Source organism: Lupinus angustifolius, chromosome LG16 (assembly GCF_001865875.1).
Source record: "Lupinus angustifolius cultivar Tanjil chromosome LG16, LupAngTanjil_v1.0, whole genome shotgun sequence".
NCBI lineage: Eukaryota > Viridiplantae > Streptophyta > Magnoliopsida > Fabales > Fabaceae > Lupinus > Lupinus angustifolius.
The window spans coordinates 15,355,916-15,372,803 of record NC_032024.1 but is presented as its reverse complement, the minus strand read 5'-3'; the positions used below and the strand labels follow the sequence as shown (position 1 = coordinate 15,372,803).

General features: G+C 33.5%; 1 protein-coding gene across 3 annotated transcripts; it reads right to left on the bottom strand.

Annotated features, from left to right (window-relative positions):
* On the bottom strand, window positions 6,049-16,193 carry LOC109330002. 3 transcript variants are annotated; one of them, XM_019563946.1, is made up of 9 exons: window positions 15,665-16,193; window positions 14,106-14,474; window positions 13,770-14,029; window positions 9,691-9,832; window positions 9,154-9,525; window positions 8,886-9,017; window positions 8,674-8,802; window positions 6,594-8,545; window positions 6,049-6,563 (listed from the first exon to the last, which is right to left on the bottom strand). In XM_019563946.1, the coding sequence occupies exons 1-9, from the start codon at window positions 15,791-15,793 to the stop codon at window positions 6,413-6,415; spliced, it is 3,636 nt and encodes a 1,211-aa protein (XP_019419491.1). In that variant the 5' UTR covers window positions 15,794-16,193; the 3' UTR covers window positions 6,049-6,412. The 3 variants fall into 3 exon arrangements, with proteins under 3 accessions (XP_019419491.1, XP_019419490.1, XP_019419489.1); XM_019563945.1 differs by having other exon boundaries at window positions 6,049-8,545; window positions 14,106-14,272; window positions 14,303-14,474; XM_019563944.1 differs by having other exon boundaries at window positions 6,049-8,545.

Genomic DNA, 16,888 nt, shown 5'->3' with positions numbered 1-16,888 from the left:
GTTCAAATTACCATTTTATCCAATCAGCTCAATACAGAATTTTCTGCATTTTAACCACAAATGTAGTGATGACTCCAAATCATTTGGAAGATGTCAAAATCAATTTCACATCTTCCTAAATCGTAGAGTTAGTTTCTTACCGAAAATCGAGTTACAACAAGTTCCATCCCTTGACTACTTGTTCTGTGTTGTTTAAGTCCTATCTTCATTCGAAGAAAAAATCATATTTTTTTAAAACAAAACCACTTTATGAAAATATCTTTTTGGAATAATAAATTTAATGTTCATTCTTTTAAAAAGAGCTTTTCAATTTTGTTAAGAAACAATTTTGAAAAAAAAATGATTCTATGAACTTTTTAAAAAAGCATTTTTTTTAAATATTCTTGAAGAATGCAATGTTTAAGTTTTATCATATATTTAAATATGTTATGTATTTAAGATTTTTTTTAAATATTAACCATATTCACATATCCTATATTTATTAGGGGTATAAGCGATTTCAGTTTAAACCGTCAAGTCGATGATATTAGACCAAATCAAAACAAAAAACATGTTTCGGTTTCGCGATTCAATTCTTCTTTTATGAAACCATTTATGATCGATTTTATTCGTGATTCTAGATATTCAAGAACCACTCAAACCAATTTAGAATTTAACTCATTTAAATGTATACATCTTATTATCAATACACTAAATAAAAGTTGTATTTAGTTATACTATTAGTGTGCTCACTTCCTAAAAAGTAGACATGATTGATTTAATATGTTACATAACGTTTTTCCTATAAAACAAGATGGGTTAGTCTTCTTTACCCTTAACAAATTATTGTTACTTTGATTTTTAATTGTGATAGGGGAAAACTTGAATAAAAAAATTTAGCATGTTTAGAATTAATATGAAACATATTAATCAAATATATCAATAACTAGTGTACCTTATAATCAATAATGTCTTAGGTATATTAATAATTAAAGGTCCCCTTTTATTAGCATGAGATCTTAATAGAATTAATTCTTTAACATTTGCTGCTTTCTTCCCAAAACATATATTTATCCTCATAAAAGATCACTAATGATAATATACTTGAGATGTTGTAAATGTGGTCTACCATTTTTTCTTTTAGACAATTGAAGAAGTAAAAACGTATTAATAGTAAAAAGGATGTTACAATGATAATCAAGCATATAAGAAAATCCTATTGGCATTTTAATATTATCTCATCATTTTCATTGCAATATCTTTTGTCAAGTTTTCTAATATGACTTATTCTAATTTGTATTATTCAATTATGCATATGAATTGTATTCTAAACTTTGGAGTATGTATGTTAGTTTGTTCACTAAAATGATAGTTAAAGTTGACAAACGATGATGCTTTGTGGAATACAATTTGAAGTATTGCAAGTCTTAAAAAAAGCAAACTGTGAGACTGAACCAAATCGTTCATGGTCAATTCAGTTTGGTTCCTACAATAAATTTTAACATTAACCGAACTAAACTGAATTGTATCCTTATATTCGGCTTGTTTCATAAATTGCACAAAAAATGAACTTTTACACCCCTATAGTTGATCTCATCATCATCTGAGCAATTTCTACCTAGAAGGTCCTATGAGAATCTAATTTAATAAAAAAATCATAGCAGGAGTGAAAATGAGAAGCATGTACGAGAAAGTGAGAGTTGAGATAATGAACAAAATTAAAAAACAAAGACAATGTTTTTGTGAATGTTTATTTTTCGAATGGATTGGATATTCATAAAATATAATGAATGGATTTGAATTCATCCATCATTAAAATATATTGCATTATGTCAATTTAAATCTACTAACTTCCATGGATGAATTTATATGAATTTAATTTTACTTGATTTGGATAGATTGTGGGTCATAGGTAATTTTTCTACCTCTAACACTAACCAAATGATAATACTACACTAAAATATAGATAAATACACTAGAATACATGCTAGATTCAAAATCACACCATAGTAGACTTAACTAATAGAATACATGCAAGACAACATAAAAGAAAGATAGCACCAAGTTAAACCAATAATTGACCTATGATTTAAATCTTAGACCAATAATTGAAACCTTAGAATAACTTAAATCTTAAATTTTAAATCAACTTGTCCTTTCTCATTAAAAGGCTTTAAACTGATAATAAACACTGTTATTATATAGTCATTATTATTCATGTCAATTCATCGAAAGTGAATGTAGAGAGAGGTCGTGAAGGAGACATGATTATATTAATAAACAATATGTTGAATGAACTTATATGTCCTTTATTTTGTATCCAACTCTATGTCCATAATCCAACATGTATATTCTTTGGTCTTCCAAGTCATTATATGCAAATGGTCCACATGACTAGCAAGTCTTTTAGTTCTAATAATGTGATGTTAGAATAGAAAATTAGTGATTTATTAGAACATATGACTAGGGGTCTGTAACATCATTTATAATAAGTGCATAATCGTTCATGGAGATTAGCATCCCTTTGAATTTACACTTTTTCTTGAAGAGTGATTTCCTTTAAATTCAAACTCTTTATGAAAGATGATGTTCCATACTTTTCTTATTTCTAATTTTGCACACCCATAAAAATAGTAATAAATTTATCAATATATGCATAATAATTTTCATGACAATTATATCCATAATTATAAAATTTACTTGAACTAGATCAATTTACTTTGACTAATTATAATGTTAGCTCAAACACCTTTAAGCATTACATGTATGAGCCAAAATTTCTAACAATCTTCAATTGGTCACATATGTAACTTTACAAATATGTTAGACTTTATGAGCTCAAAAATTAGTCATTATAAAACTTAGACATATATTTATCTTCGTGCATTAGTTATATTAATATATAAAACTTAAGCGACTTTCGTTATATCAATAATCACTAATATAAATGAACCAAATGATATAGATTAATCATGAAATGTGCAACAATAAAATCACAAGGAGATTTACACATGTCAATTTTTAAGTGGTATAAATTACTTCAAGGAGATCAACATAAATAAATTTCATACTGTAACTGAATTATAAACCATATTTTGCAGAAAAAGATATATATAAATATGTTTATACTGAATGAACACTCGAATAGAAACTCTCACTGGATCGCCATATCATCAAATGATACAATACTCATATGATCATTATGCTTATAAAAGACCTTAGATGATAGATTTTTAAAAGAACACATATGCAACCATGTAGTTTATGTCAATATGCTCTTTAGACATTTCTTTAAGTGGGATATAATGATGCTAATCTTTTGTCACAAGATACTCTTAGTGGCCTTTCAATATATGTATCAGTCAAACAATAATTTTATAGTCATATCTCATAATTAGATGTGTTATAATAAGTTATGAAAACCCCTACCATAGTGGAAAAGCTATAAGTGTGTTTACCACTTGCTAAAATAGCTTTTTATCCACCTAATATGTAGATAAACTATTGGGAAAAAAATGTTGGGATTGGACTTTATTATTGACTATCCATACACACTTGATTCAACAACACTTATTCATCAACTACGATTCTTTCACAAACAAAGGGACCTCAATGGTATTAATTATTAATGTCTTAGTCATGTTAATAGCTTATGAATAAAGCTCTATGTCTTGTAACTCTACTCACAAGATGAAGAAATATGATCCACAAAACATACTTTTACGTCTAGCAACTATACTTGTGAAATTGATATTTTAATGCACCACCTCAATGGTATTAATCATTGATGTATTAGTCTTATTAGTAGCTTATTAATATAACATATGTCTAGCAACTATACTAACCATATGAAGACTTATGAATCGTTAACACAACTCTATGTCTGGCAACTGTGTTAACAAAATTAAGAGGTATTTAGTGTTCATATGGCTCCATGTCTAGTAACCATATCAACAACATGCAAAATATGACAAATCGATAAATCTATGTCTAGCAATTATACCAATATGATGAGCTGTTATAATTACATTCTAGAATGAGAATTTCTTTATGCATTCACAAGCACAAAATCATACAAAAATGGTATCAATGTTAAAGTAAGCGTTAAGCACAAAAGATAACTCATAAGAATTAAAGTATAATGAATAAGCGTAAATCCGACTCAAAGTGTATACATCAAGTAAATATTACATCCAATCCCAACAAGGAAGAGGTTTAGTTACACATTGTCATGGTAACTAAAGAAAAAGATACAAAAAGAGAAATAAAGCTCATAGGAGAATAAATTACTTCCTCAATGAACATAAATTAGCTTCTCCCACCTTTCATCTTTGCTTCTACACCATAATTCGAGCTAAATTATCCTAAAAACTTAGGAAATTTTGAGTATTATAAGTGTTGCCCAAATGTATCTAAAATGCTAAATTTGATCCCATTTTAAAGAGTCTGAATACTATTGATTTCGCCCAGTGCAGGAAATTCACTAAGCGCGACGCTTCGTTTGGTCGAGCCTCAACCTTTCACCTAGATAATTGCGCTAGCGAAATTGCCCAATTACACTGGGCACATGTGATTCATTGGACGAATCCAGAACAACTACACCAAAATTCCTCCTAATTTCGCTTAGCAAAATTTCTTAAATAGTCTTAAACAATCTCATATTTTGCTCACCCTAGAGGATACCAATAATCTCATATTGAACAAATTAATACTTAGAGCGATAATAATGGATGAAAAACTAATTTAAAAATAATGAGAAAATTCCCCATAAATTGTGCACCATGTGGTGCCTACTTGCATGACACCCTAAAGGCTGACAATGAGTGTCCTAGCTAACTAACAGAATTAGCTACTAGTTTTTATAAAAAGAGTAACTAATGAAGGGTAATTAAGCCCTTTTACAAGTATATTAAGACCTTTAAAACCATGTTTTCATTATTATAACTCAGTTTCACGTTGTTTAAACATGTTTGGCAAAATCAATTATTCTTGCATGCAAAAGTGACAAATTTTCACTTTCCATTCATAAAAAGTCATGTGTAGCATTCAACTACTACTCTGAGCACAGTAACCTTGCAAAACTGAATGTATCCGAACACTTCATTATCTTCTACAAAAATCACTTTGAAGAAAGAAAGAAGTATATAAACATGAATTATATTACTGTAAATCCACTTTTTATATATATCAAAACCAAGCCTATGAAACAAAGTTCATCAAAACTAAGTTTTGCAAACTATAAAGCCAAAGACACACTTAATAGTTACATTTAAAAAAATTGCAACATATTGTATCAAACTAGATGAGTTTTCTTAATGCACCATATGTAACTCAATAATCTTGCCTCTTTTCAAACTCATCTCAGTGCTCTCACCATGCTTTGTTCTATTTAATATTTTTTATTCATATGTAGGTGGATGAGTGATTATCAGTCACCCCCATTGGAGAAAAATACTAGAATAGCAACGATAACAGTACCCTGCTATAGTAGTTTCTGAGCTTCATGATCAAACAAATTTACAATGGGTTGAAGCTGCTCGTTCTTTTTATGTGGCTGAATTTATGGATGAACATATCCTTTATTTGGCTGTTTTTATTATATCAAGGGCTTAAAAACTAGATAAGGTACATTTTAGCTCACAACTTGATTGGAGTTCTGATATTGTATTTTGCTTTATGACTGGAAATTTTGGATGAACGCTGAGATTATAAAACAGTTCGATTTGGTTGACATGTGAGGTTTTTCCTGGAATTTGTGAAAGCTACTACACTAAGATGATATCCTTAATTTTGGAGGTTTATATTAATAAAGTAATTGTCTTTATTAAAATTATATTTCTCTGATAGCCAACATCATTAGTGAGATTAGTTTTATTATTGATGTACGAAACAACATTTGTCGTTACAAGTAAGTTGATAGTGCGGCCAACTTCGTATCAATGTTTTGTTTTGCACCTGGTATGCACTGCATGTTAAGATTTAGCTAGTCTAAAATGAGGAGTGCTCCCTACCTCAGTGAATTGAATTACTAGTGCACTTTTCAACTGAATGATAAAAACCATCAAACCCTTGTCAAGCAAAATGCTTTTTAATCATATAACTAATATGTCCGCTCAGAATTCGCAATACTTTCACTATGAAGACTGCTTTGGTTCCAGCATAACAGAAAATGTAAAGAAAAATTGTTTCTCACTGAAACAAGGAAATTATGACCTCAAAAAAATCTTCAAAATACTAGCACTCTCAATCTTTCCACAACAAAAAAAGAACAAATTGGGCAACAATCAACTAATCAAGCTATAGATAAATCGGAAGTTGCTGAAGGAAGCTTATTGTTTACCAAATTGAAGTACTCAAACCTCCATCATCATTGGTATATGAAGATAGGGACTGGAATCCAAAACAGCCACCTGATACTTCTCACTTCATCATTCTAAAAAATTGAAAAACTTAAGCTATTAGTTGCTGTAAACAAACTGTATTCCTCCATGCTGGTAGTCTCATTCTTGTTGTGAGTACGGACTTTCTCAGTAAGATCTGCTGAACCTTTTGAGTTAAAATCTCCAACAGTACCAACACTTGAAGGTGCAGAATTCGGTTTACATCCAGCTGAAAGGGCAAAAGGCCCATCAGAATGAAACAATGAAAAACCACTGTTATTCTCTGGTTTTTTGGAATTACTTCCAATTGAATGGCCCCTTTCTGCAGCAGATTCATTCAAATGCCCATGTATAGAATCTGGCTTGGAAACACGAGTCTGTTGCTCCTCTGCATTTGCGACATTAGCTCTGGTAACTGGTTGATAAAGTGGTACAGCAGGATATAAGGGAGTTGGTTGTTGTAAGGCACCATACTGCAAGCAGAAGCATGGGTCCTCATTTAAGCCATATCCAAGAGAGCCAGCATATACAAAGTGATTCGGATGGGGGAAGGGCATTAATCCATTTGTGGGAGCTGCAGGCCACGAAACTGGATTGTGATGGAAATAACCCATTGTTGAAGGAGCTTGGAACATTGGAAATTGTATATTTTGGTTCGTCACCAGGGGAAGCATACTTTGAGGTTGGGAACAAACATTAACAGTGGAAAAACCATTATCAATTTTTTTGGCAATTTCCACCACACAACTCCCCAATGCATCACTTCCTTTACCATTGAGGGATGGACTAAATAACGAACTCGACCTTTTTGTCAAACCCTCGGCATTCTGATTATTCTTCATACCAACTTCGGGACAGTTAGACATGCCTTCAATGCAAGCTGAATTATCCCTTAAATCACATTGTTGGTTACCATCTTCTGAATCTGATGTAGTTGAGGATTCGGCATTTTCATGGTTTGAAGAGGATGTATTATTATCACCCTCACTCAGGCATGATGAGCAATTATCAGAACTAAAAGTGCTGCTTTTATTGGGATGAGAAAAATTATTCAAGGCAGAGTCTCTGGTTGGAGATATCACAGGTTCCTCAGAAGCAATATATGTAGAGCTACAAGAGCCTTCAGCTTCCACAAGAAAACCATTTTCACAGCCTTCGTCCTTTCCATTTGACCTCTTCACATTACAATCAACATCATCATTTTCACCCAAATGAATGGCTTCTTCACCAACAGATGACTTGATTAAATCAGACTGAACTTCTTGAACCTTAGTGGACCTCGATATAACATCAGAGTCTGAATTACGACGAGGATACTTCTTTTGAGAATCTGTAGGCTCCCAAACTTTCTTCGATTGAACCAAATCCCTGGTAGAATAGTTCCCCAGGGTGATTTTGCTTTTGGATCTCCCATTAACTCTAGCCGTAGGAGATTGTTGCTCAACCCTTATTCTATATTCATTATTCAGGTTACAACTGCAAGAATTGGAATCATATCTGTCATTAATCTGGTTGCTGGAACTATATGACTTCTCATTATACTTAGGACCAACATTTCGACCATTGGGTTTGGTTGGAACATTCATTCTTGATTGCTTATTCAATCCATTGACTACCCTGGATGAAGCTACAAAAATCTCTCCATAATGTCTTGGCTCAGATCTGCCAATCATCACACCATTTTCTGAACCAGTTGCACAACGGCGTTTGTCAGACAACTTCATAGGCATATCAGGTTGAAATTCTTTCCTTAACTTTGGTCTTCGACGAGAAAGCATTGATTGTTCAGTGGTGAACTGACCTGTCCCATCTTTTGTATAGGAATTTTCTTCATCATAACAGTGGTCTTGTGTTCTCAAAGTACTATAGTCACTAATGATTTCTTCATCTTCGATGTTAGGAGAATCACTCCTCAATAGATTTGAATCATCTGTTTCAATAACTGAATTCTGGCAGCTTGTAGGATTATTTTCCTCTGTATCAACAACTTCAGACAATTCTTCCTTTGAGACTTCAGGAGAAACAAGAACATCATTTGATTCAGAACACTCCTTTTCTTTATCTTTCTCCTTTCCTTTTAGTCTTTCCTTCCTCCGGAGTTTTTTCTCCCTTTCCTTTGTCCTTTTCCTCTCTTTCCGTTCTTCTTCATCCCGTTTTTCCTTTTCTTCTTCTTCAAGAAGTTTCATCTGTAGACAAAATCATCTGATCAGGATTTGAGAAGTATAATTTCAGAACAGAAGCAAGAGTTCTGTTTTTACTTCTTTTCTCATCCCTGGACTTTTTCCCTAGAGGCACAATAGGTAATAACTCACACCTGCTTTTCTAATGTGACGATTTCTTTGCACGCGACATGCACTCGTTCCTCTAGCAGCTTTAGTGCAAGGCAAACAAATATGCTGTGTGCATTTTGGCGTGCTGTCCCTTCTCTGAAAGCCTTTTCCACCTGAAAGGACAAGACATAATTAGTAGTCGAACAAGGGTACAAGACAGACAGACACGGAAATATAATGTTAATGTTAAACGTGCCTGCTCTTTAAAAATAACAGTGGCGGCATCTAGAAGAAATTCTCGAGCAAGTTCAGGGCTCTTAGCATGTTTTTGAGGACGGGAGCATTCTCCATCAACTTCATTCCCATCCTTGTCCACTGAATCATCATCCTAAAGGTACATTGTATATAACATATGAAACTCAACCAGACAAATTCCTAATAAATAGCAATTATGACCATGACAGAACACCATGAATTACGGAAAATAGCAAGGGAGTTTATTTCCATAGTGAAACTTGTATTACCTCTTCTTCCTCTGCCTCTTCAGCATGCTCAAAGAATCTTTTGATATTTTCACCTTTTGTGATTGAAATATAACCATCTCCTACAATTAACCTGCAATGTACACATTGCTGACCCTTCAATGAATGAGCTTTAACAGTGAATTCAGTACAGCGCCCATCTAGTTTCCAAGCTCGGAGGGTGATGAAACATGCACCGAAACCACCAAGATCCAGCCCACTAACCTGAACACATCCATTCTTTCCAACATTTTCAAATTCCAAAATGTCAGATTTCCCTTCAGTTGTTCCCACAGCCCACTCAAAGTGATGATAAGATCCCGAAGCATCAGCAAATGTCTGACGCCAATCAGCTTGAATTGAGTCATCAGATACCTGATAAAAGCAGATGAATAAATATTATTGTTGGTAGAATATCTACACCGGTTGTCACTGAAGCTTGATAAAATGACCTTTTTTCATAACACCATAGAGTATAGCCTCTAAGCACTGAAATCCCAATCACAACAGGTTTACAGCATAGAAATATGAAAGCCACACCTCATACTGAAAGGCTGTGTCTGCAGCACAAAACCAGCTGGTGCAACGAGGTTCTCTGCGCATGCGCTTCAGTTCTTTTAGTTCCTTGAATTCTCTAATAACATTTCGTCTACAATCTCTACAAAACCTTTTGCTATCAAACCTGATAGAAGAATGGAAACTTATCAGTAAAAACTAAATAGATAATCTTTGTAAAATAACATCTGTAAGGGGAAGGGAAATCATAACAGATATTATAACACTGCTTTGAATTATGCTAGAAATTAAGGAGTGGAAAAAGAAACAGCTACAGAATCAAAGAAATTCAATTCTCTAGTCTAATAGCATGAAGATCCACACGATGATAAAAAGCAACAGGTGCTTTGACCAAGTACAACAAGCTAGCTGCAGAGAAAATGTTAGAAATCTTAAAAAAACGGCATGGAGCATAAGCCTTCACCAAGTATCTTTTTCTTACACCTCATTCAACTCAAGAGGCACCAACATTAGTAGAAAACACTAAATAAATTATTGGTGCATCAAACAGCGTTGGCCACGAGCAATCAAATAAAGCATAGAGAATAAATAAAAGAGAATAAATAGAAGAGAAGAAAATTGAGAATTTATTAGCAGAGTTTGATAAATTGCGTCTATGTCTCTGGGAGTGTTGAGCGGCTACCAAGATATTATTAGAGAATAATGATTAAAAGCTCTAGCACATCCATGGGCCCAAGACTCATGGGGTAGTTATAATTAGTGGTTATATTTAGTGTTTATTATAACAAGGGAATTGAGTCTAATATATAACATTCGTTTCTCTCCTTCATTCTAATACTGGGCAATATGGGACTTCAATAATATATTTCAAGCATCTCCAACAATCTTCACCTTAATTGAAATAGATGTATACCTCGCTCTTTGGGAAATTATATAACATTCTCTACCTTAGCAAATATTCAGCTTCATCTTGTTCATCTCTAACTCTCTTTACAAGATCCTATACATGAAAGTCTGCTCCTTATTCAGCATAAGCATTTCCGAGTATTTTTTTTATGGTGTTACTAACAGCCTAACTCTCCAAAATTTGTAGTACAGATTCTCGTACAGACATCCAGGGGAATACGCTGCCTAGCTCTCTATTGCTAGGAAGTATTTCAATATTATGGAAACTCAATACCAAAGTTCACCAATAACTGCCCTCTACGACACTTAGCTCAACTGAACCATGTAGCTTCCTTGGAAGGTCTCAACTGTTACCACCATTGTCTACATCAATAATCATAGTTCAAAAAAACTATCATACTCCACCTTAAGGAGTATACCCACAGCTCATGTCAATGTTTGTGTTACGTCCTTGCATCCAACCAATGTTCATACCACATCTTTGCATCCAAGTCAATGCTCCTGCCACGCCATGCATCTATCAATGTTTGTGCTACACCTTCATCAAAGTCGATGTTCGTATTATATCCTACATCAAGGTCAATCAACACTCGTGTACTTTTGTGAACACGCTACCAATTAATATTATTCACTATGATATCGCGGACATGTCATAAGAATATTTCACAGGGATATTGTCAGCACATGTCTCAGAGCCTGACTCAACACCTGAATCTCTATCTCCATCTTGATCCTAATCCAATACATGGACTTTTGAGGTTCTAAAGCCAATATAGTTGTGGTCCCCATAATGGTCCCGTCATGATTCATTCTCCTTCAACTTATCTAGTTTATTCTCGCATGATGTCTTTTACAAAGCTTGTCCAACCAACACATTTTTTACTCTCCTTTGTTACAATCCAAAGTTAGTAATTTCATTAAACTTCTCTATTATGAATCTCACGCACGGGTTAAGAGAAGTTTACAAATTAGCTCTGATACCAATTGTTGGTGCAGCAAAAGTGATTGTTGTGCAACGTTGGGCAAAAGCAACCAAATAAGGGGCATAGAATAAATTGAAGATAAGACAATAAAATTTGTTAATGAGGTACGGTCAATTGGACCTACATCCCTGGAAGCATTGAGCGGCTACCAATATATTATTAGACACTAACGATTATAAGCTCTTGCACATCGATGGACCCAAGGCCCATAAAGTGTTTCTAATTTGTGTTTATTGTAACAAGCAACTTGAACTCAATACATAATATTAGTTTATCTCCTTTGTTTTAATAATAGGCAATGTGAGACTATATACAATAATATAATTTAAACATCCCCAACAATCTCAACCTTGATTGAAATGGACAAATACCTCAGTCCATAGAAAATCTACATAACAGTCTCCACCTTAGCGAATATATGGTTCCACCTTAGCGAATACATGGTTCCACCTTAGCGAATATATGGTTCCACCTTAGCGAATATATGGATCCACCTTGCTCAATTTGTAACTCTCTAACAATAAGAGCATGCTCTCCTTCAGCATAAGCCTTTTCGTGCATCCTTGATGATGTTACCGAGAGCCAAGCTCCCAAACTTGTAATGCATCTTCATGTACCGCCATCCAACGGAACACACCGCCTAGCTCTATACTGCTAGGGATGTATTTCGATGATATGGAAACTCTATATCAAAGTTTACCAACAATGGTCCTCTTCAATACTTGGTCAGCTAATCAATGGACCCTCCTTGAAAAGTCTCAACCATCCATCATTGTCTACTTCGATAATCATAATTCAAAAGAGTTATCATACTCCGTCATAAGGAGTATACCCACGACACATGCCTTGCATCCATGTCAGCCAATATTTGTGTCACGCCCTGTATCTCTATAATGATTGTGTTACACCTTGCATATCTATAATGCTTGTGTTATAACTTTCATCTCTACTAATGTTTGTGTTACACCTTGCATCAAAGTCAATGTCTGTTCTATACTCTGCATAAAAGTCTGTCATGTGTTTTTGTGGATCCTTTAGCAATTAACATCATTCACCTTGACATCGCAAACACACCATAAGGATATTTCATTTCTTATCTCAAATGAGATTATCTTCTCCAATATCTAGAGATATATTTTCAACACTTATCTCAAAGTCTGACTCAACACCTACATTCTTACATCCACCTTGGTCATAATCCAATACATGGACTTCTAAGATTCTAAATCCAACACAGTTGTGATCTCCGCCACAATCTCGTCATGTTTCATTCTCCTTCAAACTCATCTAATTTATCATCACATAGTGCTTACAATAGACTTTGTCCAGACAACATGTCATTTGTCCTCCTTCTCCATCATGACTGTAACGTCTGGGTTGAGAGCCTTCTACCAATTGGCTATGATATCAATTGTTAATGCAGCGGAAATGATGGTTGCGCAAAGTTGGCCACAAGTAATCAAATAAAGCACAGAGAAAAAATAGAAGATAAGAAGACAAAAGAAATTATTAACGGGGTTCAATAAATTTTACCTATGTCCCTGGGAGCATTAAGCAATTATAAGATATTATTAGATAATAAAGATTACAAGCTCTAGCACACTCATGGACCCAAGGCCCGTGGGGTGCTTCTAATTGATGCTTATATTTGATGTCTATTATAACAAGGGACTTGACTTCAATATATAACATTAATTTTTCTCCTTCATTCTAATACTAGGCAATATGGGACTTCGATAATATATTTCAAGCATTCACAATATAAACAAGTAATAACATGCAAACAGCAAATGTTCCAGAAACTCTACACTAATATTTTCCTACATATATCAGTAAGGTAAGAAATTGTCAATATTCTAACCTACCAAGGTGCCTACATCAAAATCTCTGAGAGTGCAGAAGCCTAATCCATTGATGTACTTCTTAATATATATCTATTGAACAAATGGTTATCCACGTTCTTTTCATGTTCTTTTTTGTCGTTCTTAACTCACATGATTTAAGTATCTAATTATACATGCTCCACTTTGTTACCTTTCAACATATCTCATTACAAAAAGAACAACCATACTCTCAAAATGCATCAGTGGAAATAAGTGTTAAACCCTTCATATTAATGTCTGAGATTCTCATTCTTTGTATATTACATGGATAACAATCAGTCACAAATCTAAGGAACATCACAGTGTGAGGAATGTAAAAATAGATAGACACCTGTGCATAAGTCTCTCAATAAAATCCTCTTCCTTCATCCTTAGAAGAGAATGCCGAGTCTCCTCTCCCAGTGCTGACCAAAAATCCACCAGAGTATCACATGAAAGCCTGGCATTGTGCAAGGCACATGTTTCTCTTGTCCCAAGTCCTCTGCCGTAACTCGCAACTCCTTGACTTATCCAACCACGTCCTCCCCCACCACAAGCATCAGGATAAAGCAGTTCTCTTTCCCGCTCCCTTGCACGTGCCCCATCAAAGACCTAATATGAGCAAAAGATTAGATACCAAACAGGGAAGATAATTGGATGAGGGTCCAATATAATGTGATGCACTTACAATTTGCAGTCCTTTCAAGGATTTCGAATACAGGTAGCAGTCCAGTACTGTCAATAAACTGTCACGTGTTGTGGTCAAACCTCCCCAAGGATGAATAGATGGATCTTGAATTTCATCTTGGCACCCACTGATTATGCTTGATCCATCATTATTTTGTTTTTTCAAACCCCCAGTTCTGTTGCAAGGAAGGTGAGCACCCACCCCTTCCTGTTGCAAAGATTTCCCATACATAACAATCTGCAAAAAACCTTCAAGAAGCAACCCATTGCACCTAGAGCAGTACATATTTTTACGAGCTTGCTCAAAAAGGAATTGCTTGTCTATCCTCAAGAGTTCTTTCCGAGCTTGTGGTGACAGCTCAATCCAGAACTGTGTCACAAGAACACAAACACCCAATAAGATACATGTTATGCGAGTTACAAATTGTAATACTATCCAGCAAACAAGGTAATTGCACTACTGGTTGTTAAATCAGAAGTCAATCTCCATGACCTAATATTGATTCCGATAGATGTTTTTTTCCTTTTCCGTAACCTATATGTACACAATTCGGTAGGTTCTTGATAAGCTAGAACGCATGAATACGATAGGGGACAATAAATTTGGTACAAGTAAAATTGCATATATTACAAAATTATAGGAATCAACTTGGGAAGGTTTGAAAGCTCTAGCAATGTACAGGGTTCAGGGGAAGATGGCCCACTATGTGGGTCTATAGTAGGCAGTCTTAACTTGCATTCGTGAGAAGCTAATCCCAAGTTTCGAACCACTACGCCAAGCATAAATTAAACGATGCAAACACAAATCCTATAAAAAAATTAGTATATTACAAATATAATATTAACACAAAATTACAAACCCTAGATTAATATGCAGATTTATCTTTCAAAAGTCAACATTAGTATTTAAGGATACAATAATAAAATATCATTTATCCCATTATTTTGTTATCCCATTTGTACTAGTATAAACATTAAAAATAAAAGTTGAGTATCAAACAGTGTCTAAAAATGTCCAACACCGACACATGACAAACGATTACCATTTTGAAGTGTCCATACTTCAGACTTAGGTAAGTAGCTACGTTAGTTGGAAACTTACCATGAATCACAACCTTCAGCGGATTATTAGTAAGTCTTCATGCCAGCTAGAAGATTTCCAAGGATGACAACTCTTGAGCAGGCAATGCTCACAAAAGTTGTAGATATTCACGGTCCTTCTCTAGCTGACGTAACCACTTACCAAGATTGAAGCATGGAATACATTTATAAAATCAGTAGTTTCTAACAACTTTCGCAGCACTGATATGAAGATACAAAACAGATAATAAAATCTCATTTATCAAATAAGAAAAACTCTCACTTAGATAGTTATACATAAGAATTACATATACATATTATACATCCAAAAAAAACCCACAAAGCAATCAAAAACATGTTTCACCTCTAAGATCAAATACAAAATTCAAATAAGCAATCACTAGTAACACAGTAACCAATTCAATTGGGGCAATACAAAAATAAATTAAACGACAAAACAAATTAACAAATACACACTACCTTCTGAAGCTGATTATAACTAACATCATTACCGTTCTTGGACCAGAATCCATTGGCAGATAGCGTTGTCGTTGTCGTCGTCGATGTTCCATTGCTGAATTGTTCATTCGATTGCGCTAATCCAGGCATTTTATTTAGAACTTCCAATTCCAATATTCATTCAACAATGCTTATTGGCGGCTTCGGTAAAGTGATTTTAATTAATTTAAATCGGATTCTTAAAAATTCATATGAATCAAAAACGAAAGCAAATAAGCATAAAGTAACGAAATGAAACCAGATAGATCGAAACGATTGTCGTTTTGAATGAAACTGAATAAGAGAATGATAGGAATATGAAGATGCAAGAATCGATCGTTCAATAGGAGCGAAAATTGGGATAAATAGAGAGAGAAAGGGTTTTTGGTTGATGAAGATAAATTGAAGAAAAATAAAACGCAGACGATGAGATTTGGTGGTGTGTGCGACTGCGTGTGTGAATCTGTTTTTTGTGAAGAAAGAAAATGAGAGAAACACAGAGTAATGAAGCAGATAAAAACTAAAAAGGCTTGTTGTTATATGTATGGTGGGGTTAAAATGACAAAGAAAGGCCCATTGTTGCTTATGTCAACACCTTAACCTCATCAGTCATAATAATAAAAAATATAAATGGAGAAAAAAACATATGAATCAATAGTATATGAGTTTTATATATTATGACATATTATTTATCATTCATGTTTAATTATTATTGGGTTTTCAAAAAGTTTAGTACAAATAAATGGTGAAGAATATATCAAAATATATAAATTTTTACATTAATAATATGTAGATATTTACTCATATAAATATGAAGTTTAATATTTATGCATTATTAGTATTCAGTTTTTTAGTTGGTATATCATTAATTTATATTATTTTAATTTTAAGAGTCAATGATGATTAACAGATAAATAATTAATAATAAATTAACAATGTAAAAAATCATACATTATTAATGCATAAATAAACTATAATTTAATGAATTACTTTAGTGGTATAAAAGTGATGTATTTTTGTATGATGACAGATGACAACTATTTTGTATTCATTGTTATATCAATGATATGTAAAAGGTTGATTATATATTTTACTTGATAATTGATATTTTGGTGTAAGACTAAATTAAATTCATATTAAAATTTAATATTTCATATATAAGTGAGATACAATTAGATATTGTCTGGATGTATTATTGTTGTCATT